Source organism: Triticum urartu, chromosome 2A (genome assembly GCF_056163025.1).
Source record: "Triticum urartu cultivar PI428250 chromosome 2A, HENAU_Tu73, whole genome shotgun sequence".
Taxonomy (NCBI): domain Eukaryota; kingdom Viridiplantae; phylum Streptophyta; class Magnoliopsida; order Poales; family Poaceae; genus Triticum; species Triticum urartu.
Window position 1 is genome coordinate 468919316 of NC_141874.1, and position 7555 is coordinate 468926870.

At 40.3% G+C, this 7555-nt stretch overlaps 1 protein-coding gene across 1 annotated transcript; it reads right to left on the reverse strand.

The window, feature by feature from the left end:
• Positions 1–911: 911 nt before the first annotated feature.
• LOC125541700 (uncharacterized) lies at positions 912–2332 on the reverse strand. The gene is made up of 4 exons (XM_048705045.2): positions 2203–2332; positions 1651–1722; positions 1258–1330; positions 912–1157 (listed from the first exon to the last, which is right to left on the reverse strand). Exons 1-4 carry the CDS (start codon positions 2278–2280, stop codon positions 1042–1044), a joined length of 339 nt encoding a protein of 112 aa, XP_048561002.2. The 5' UTR covers positions 2281–2332; the 3' UTR covers positions 912–1041.
• Positions 2333–7555: the final 5223 nt, after the last annotated feature.

Sequence of the window (7555 nt, forward strand, 5' to 3'; positions counted from 1 at the left end):
AAGGGCACATGTCGTAGAAGAGGTGCGCACATGTGGTAGTAGAGGTGCGCACGTAGCATGTACACGTACGTACAACGGCCATGTTGCAAGAAAGTAAATACGACCACGTACGTACATACGGGCGGGGTCTCGAACGCCTACTTGCGCATACGTACGGCCACATGGTTCGTGTACATGGCTGTGGCTGGGTCGGAACAGAGAAACTGTGTCGTCGTCGTGTTCATGGGGAGGCAACGGAATGCGTCGTGGTCATCGGGAGGCAACGGAATGCATGCTGTTCATCAGGAGCCAACCGGCTTGGACCGAACAGGCGATGGAAATGAGGCCTGGCGTACCGCAGAACGGAGGAAATGACCTTGTGTTAGACCGGCCACGGTGGAAACGGGATCCTATTCATCGGGAGGGGTCTGGCGTACCGCAAAACGGAGGAAGCCGACCTCCTACGGTGGAAATGGGGTCCTGTTGATCGGGAGGGGTGTGGTGATGACCCACAAGTATAGGGGATCTATCATCACTACAACAAGACCCCTCCTATAGCAACGCTTTTTTCCGTATCTAAAAGTCCATATATGCATTGTTAGTGTATTTACCAACGCTTTGGGATGCGTAGCCTTATCCAGTGTTGCTAGCGCATAGTGCAACGCTTATAGTGCCGTTGGTAAAGGGGCCGTTGCAAGAGTACAACAGATAAAATAGACTTGTGCAACACTTTTATACGTTGGTTCTTAATGTACAGGAATCAAAATCCCATTGCTTGGCAACAAAAAAATTGCAACGGTTAATTGTTGACACATATGATGTGAATAATATTATTTTTTTATATATAATGTCAGCATCTAAATTAATGCTCCATGAAGAGAAACCATGAAAATATTACTCACGGGAAGAAGAAATCATATACTTAATAAAACTTAACCGAGGAACATCATCTAATGTGATGTATAATCTAAATATTTTCTTGATAGCAAACTTAAACTAAAAGCATCCATCACATCCCTACAACTTATCTAAAACTTAACCGAGGAACATCATCCCTACAACTTAATTAAAACTGAAAGCATCCAGCATCATCATCATCATCACGAACAGGAACATCATTATTGTCATTGCAGTATACTTGCCACACACCCATATAATCCTCCATTTATCTTTTGAATCTACAAATAAAAAACAAAATGAACTGTTAACTCCAGAAACTCATCTACACTAGCTGAATACTATGTACTTCCTCTAGTAAATCGCTGTGAAGAAACTCACCTTGTGAGATCAAATATGAAGTAGTATTAGTAAATGTCAAGTTCATCCTCTCCTCTGCTTGCATGCCACATACCTGCATTGGTACACATGCTAATTAGCTCAAGTAAATAGTTCTTTGAAACTGAAAACAAACCATGATAATTTGTGTGTTGTAAATACAATAGAACAACAAGTGTTTTTTGTGATACATAGTGACATCCATTTTACAAATGGCATAGATAATGATGAGCAAATATTTTGTGGGCGACAAACAACTCTGGACCCAGAAAAGGAGGATTGCAAATCAATAGTGTGTATACTGTTATAGGAAAATCTTATTGGGAAAACCAAACTAATTTATATTGAAATTGCTAAAATAGTAACTAATTTATAGTGGAATGGCTAAAAGAGTACCTTAATCTTATAGGGACAACTTGTAGGTGCGTATTTCCTTGCAGTGCATTTCATGAGTACAGGCTCATAGTACTGAAAAATAGTGGTACATCACAGGTCAATCCTTGTATTTAGTTTGTTCTTTCCCTTTCCGTATGGAATTTGCAAAATAAAAACGTCTGTTCCATCCATATTTCATACATATAATAGGCAAAATAGAACTTGTTCCTGACTTTTAGTGCGGAATAGTACCCGAAAAAATACATCTATAGAAGCACCATGTCCTGAGCTAATGATAACCACAATACCAATATCCTTTTTAGTTGAAAAAGGTAAACTTCTAATACAGAAATATTTCCCATGATTTTTTAAATAGGATACATGGAGATACCATGTTACCACAAAGGCAGTAAAAAAGATAATACAATTATGCTTTATTTGGTCTGAGAGTGCATACGAATATATCATATAATTTGTATTGGCCACTATACTGGGATAACAATACAACAGCTCCCAACTGTAACAGAAGTACCTATATTATTTTTGGGAACTAAGGGAAAGCATCTAACTTACCGCCAAATAGTGGTTGAAATATTGATCATTTGGTACTAAAAACACCTTGTTGATGATATAGTCATACATAATAATCATATCTGACTATCAGAACTTGAAGATCAGCTTTTATTTCAGAAGGGAAAAGACAACAATCTGTAAATATAAATCAATAAGTAACCATTAAAAAGGAAAATAAATAATTCTGCTTAGTTTCAAAGCCAACATGGTATTACATAAGAAACCATATACATACCGTCATACCCTACCTGAAGTATGCATACTACAAGCCATGTAGACTAAGTTAAGATGTACAATTGTAAAAGCCATGTATATATAGTTCGTGATATTGAACTTGAATTACAATCGCTTATATGTTGTGTTAAATTAATTGGTGCACTTTATTGTTGTTTAAAGCATATCAATTTGCATAATATAGAGAGGCTCGATTATTACCCTTGTCGGAAATGTTATTGGACGAAAACGACATCAGAAAGGCAGGAAGGCACATGAATGAATCAACATTCGTGCGCGTACTTTGCTGAAACTGGGCACCTCCACAAAGCGATGAATTTCCATCAGTCACCAAAGAGCTAACACCAATGATTTGGCCAGAGGAATTTGTAGTACTGACTGGAAAGCTACCATTCATGCCCCTGGGAACAAGTCCAAGGTTGGAGCATGGGGCGCCGGACATGGAGGTCAGCAGTGTTGAACTGAATCACCACCTTGAAGATTGTTGCTTAATAGGATAGAACGTCACTGGAATATAGCAAGGATCTTCCGATATTTTTGCTAGAAGCTGCAAAGTGTAATTATCATTAAGACTTTGACGTAATGCAAGCGAATCAAGAAAATAGTCACCACAAAATTTCTTGACCAATGAGCTTATGAACCAACAGTCCCAGGACGCCTAATTCTAAGTTACTAACTTCTAAGTCTCAAAAATCAAGAGGACTCGTTTCAGGACATCAGAAAAATAACCATCATCGAAAAGCAAGTGTCAAATCAATCTAGAGATAACACAAATAGAGAGGTAACGGGGCAAGAGAAGTAGACAGGGACAAGATATTTCATTTGAATTACATACTAGCACATGGATACAGCCAAGGCAAAGAACGTGCAGACTTGGTGGGAAGGTTTGAGCCTATTCATGGCCTTACCTTGGTTTCACCGTTGGCCGCAGGGGAGCGGTGTCGAGGGGCGGCGCGCCGGGATCCAGGGCCGCAGGGGAGTGGTGATGAGGGATTGCACGCCGGGATGGAGGGTCGCAGGGGAGTGGTGAGGGGAGGCGTGCCGGCATGTAGGTAGCTGCCGCACAAAGGAGTCGCAATGCGTGATGAGGGCCAGCGGCCGTCGTGGGAGGAGAGGACTGGAGAGGAATAGCGGAGGCTGGGGACAAGGAGGAAAGACCTAGACTAATCCTGAAAGCCAACTTGGGCCGAGCTAGATAAAAGGCTGGGTTAGTGTGTTGGGCTGGGAGTATGTACAAAGATGGGTCACGAGCAAGTCTACAACGCATATTCTACAATGCTTATATGAGTCTCTCTTGTGAATTTTGCAACATACACTCAAAACGTTGTACAATATGTGTTGCTTTACAAAGGGTATCCTTGTAGTGCATAGTCCTTTCGATAAGTAAGAGTGTCGAACCCAACGAGGAGCAGAAGGAAATGATAAGCGGTTTCCAGTAAGGTATTCTCTGCAAGTACTGAAATAAGTGGGAACAGATAGTTTTGTGATAGGATAATTTGTAATGAGCAACAAGTAACAAAAGTAAATAAAGTGCAGCAAGGTGGCCCAATCCTTTTTGTAGCAAAGGACAAGCCTGGACAAACTCTTATATAGAGAAAAGCGCTCCTGAGGACACATGGGAATATCGTCAAGCTAGTTTTCATCACGTTCATATGATTCACGTTCGGTACTTTGATAATTTGGTATTGTGGGTGGACCGGTGCTTGGGTACTGTCCTTACTTGGACAAGCATCCCACTTATGATTAACCTCTACTGCAAGCATCTGCAACTACAACAAAAGTATTAAGGTAAACCTAACCATAGCATGAAACATATGGATCCAAATTAGCCCCTTACGAAGCAACGCATAAACTAGGGTTTAAGCTTCTGTCACTCTAGCAACCCATCATCTACTTATTACTTCCCAATGCCTTCCTCTAGGCCCAAATAATGGTGAAGTGTTATGTAGTCGACGTTCACATAACACCACTAGAGGAGAGACAACATACATCTCATCAAAATATCGAACGAATACAAAATTCACATGACTACTAATAGCAAGACTTCTCCCATGTCCTCAGGAACAAACGTAACTACTCACAAAGCATAATCATGTTCATAATCAGAGGGGTATTAATATGCATATAGGATCTGAACATATGATCTTCCACCAAATAAACCAACTAGCATCAACTACAAGGAGTAATTAACACTACTAGCAACCTACTACCAATCCCGGACTTGGAGACAAGAATTGGATACAAGAGATGAACTAAGGTTTCGAGAGGAGATTGTGCTGGTGAAGATGTTGATGGAGATTGCCCTCTCCCAATGAGAGGAGCGTTGGTGATGATGATGGCGATGATTTCCCCCTCCCGGAGGGAAGTTTCCCCCGCAGAACAGCTCTGCCAGAGCACTAGATTGGATCCGCCAAGGTTCCGCCTCGTGGCGGCAGAGTTTCGTCCGAGAAGATGTCTTATGATTTTTTCCTCATTGAAAGACTCCATATAGCAGAAGATGGCCATCGGAGGGCCACCAGGGGGCCCACGAGGTAGGGGGTGTGCCCAAGGGGGTAGGGCGCACCCCCCACCCTCGTGGGTAGGGTGTGGCCCCCCTGGTGAACATCTTGCACTCAGTATTTTTTATATATTCTAAAAACGTCTTCCGTGAAGTTTCAGGACTTTTGGAGTTGTGAAGAATAGGTCTCTAATATTTGCTCCTTCTCCAGCCCAGAATCCCAGCTGTCGGCATTCTCCCTCTTTATGTAAACCTTGTAAAATAAGAGAGAATAGGCATAAGTATTGTGATATAATGTGTAATAACAGCCCATAATGCAATAAATATCGATATAAAACCATGATGCAAAATGGACGTATCAACTCCCCCAAGCTTAGACCTCGCTTGTCCTCAAGCGAAAGCCGAAATCAAAAAATATGTCCACATGTTTGGATATAGAGGTGTCGATAAAAGTAAAATACGGACATGAGGGCATCATGATCATTCTTAGAACAGCAACTTACATAATTCTTGTCATATGATTTCTTATACTAGAGTAATAATTCAATCACAATTTCAAGTATGAATCATAAACTTCATTGAAAACTAACAAACTATAATCTCAATTGTTGGAGCAATTGCAATTTATCATAACATAGGAAAGAGTCAATATATAAGAGCTTTTCAGCAAGTCCACATACTCAACTATCATATAGTCTTTCACAATTGCTGACACTCACGTAGTACCTATGGGTATGGAGTTTTAATTGGACACAGAGAAAGATAGGGGCTTATAGTTTTGCCTCCCAACGTTTTACCTCAAGGGTAGTGTCAACAATAATAGTTCATGAAAACACACATCCAATTAGCCATATATACCAGGATCTTTCCAACATACTGTGCTTGCCAAAGGATAAAATGTAAAAAGGAAGGGTGAAGATCACCAACAATCTTATGCAAGGTAGGAGATAAAAGTAAAAGATAGGCCCTTCGCAAAGGGAAGCAGAGGTTGTCATGTGCTTTTATGGTTGGATGCACAAAATCTTAACGCGAAGGAACGTCACTTTCTATTGCCACTTGTGATATAGACCTTTATTATGCACTCTATCGCTTTTATTTCTTCCATATCACACGATCGTATAAAGCTTATTTTCTCCCACACTAATAAGTCATACATATTTAGAGAGCAATTTTTATTGCTTGCACCGATGACAACTTACTTGGAGGATCTTACTCAATCCATAGGTAGGTATGGTGGACTCTCATGGCAAAACTGGTTTAAGGGTATTTGGAAGCACAAGTAGTATCTCTACTTGGTGCGATGAATTTGGCTAGCATGAGGGGGAAAGGCAAGCTCAACCATGTTGAATGATCCATGACAATATAATTTATCTCAGATGTAAGAAAACATAACCCATTACATTGTCTTCCTTGTCCAACGTCAACTCTTTAGCATGTTATATTTTAATGAGTGCTCACAATCATAAAAGATGTCCAAGATAGTATATTTATATGTGAAGACCTCTCTTTCTTTATTACTTCCTATTCAAGGTTGTCAGAATCGCGATTCTATTATATGATTCTACAACTTTATGATCCAAACTAACCCCTCTGATTCTACGATTTTAGTTCATAGAATCTATGTTTTTACGATCCTGATAGTGAAGATTCTACGATTTGCGATCCTACCATCAGAGCTCCGATCCGATTCAAAATCACGATTTTGACAACCTTGTTCCTATTAGTTGCGACGATGACCAAAACTATGTTTGTCAACTCTCAACAACTTTTATTCATCATACTTTTTCTATGTGAGCTCATTACTCTCCATAAGATCCATATGATCTCTTTGTTTCTTTTTACTTCTTTCTCTTTTCTTTTATTCACTTAGGACCATGGCAAAATAATCAAGCCCTTGACTCAACACTATTCTTTATTATATATAGCTCACGGACTCGATTACATAGAAGGATCATAAAGCAAAACTCACAACTAGATAATACTAAAAGCTTTTATTCTACTAGATCAAAATATTATCAAAAGGATCAAACTAAGAAAAACGGTAAACATAAAAGTGATGGTGATACGATACCGGGGCACTCCCCCAAGCTTGGCAGTTGCCAAGGGGAGTGCCCATACCCATGTGATTATATCTCTTTTGTCGGTGAAGGAGTTGTTGGTGATGATGGATAGTCGCACATCGAGCGTAAGAGGTCTTCCAACTTGCGGATAATGCCCTTGAGTGCAATGGTATGCTCCTTCAACAAAATATTTTCACAGGTGAGATATTTGTTTTGTATACGAGCTAACTCAATCATCTTGAAAGCTTCGATCTCAGTTGGGGTAAGAAGATTGTGATCAAGTTGAAGGATGTCTTCTATTGCTGGAACTTGGTCCCTCATGGCCTTCTTGATCCCTTCATCCTTGTTGATCTCCATGGGTTCTTCTCTCTTCAGCTCTAACTTCATTAGCCAAGCATCGTTGCCCTCATTGTTGGAGGAGGGGGCGACATGATGCCTGGCCTTGACGACCCTGACAGGAAACAAATCGAAACAAGAACATAGGATACTTGCGTGATACAGGAGTCAAAACCTTCAGGAGATTATATAATGAATTTTTATCGACCAAATTACGTGTCGTGTA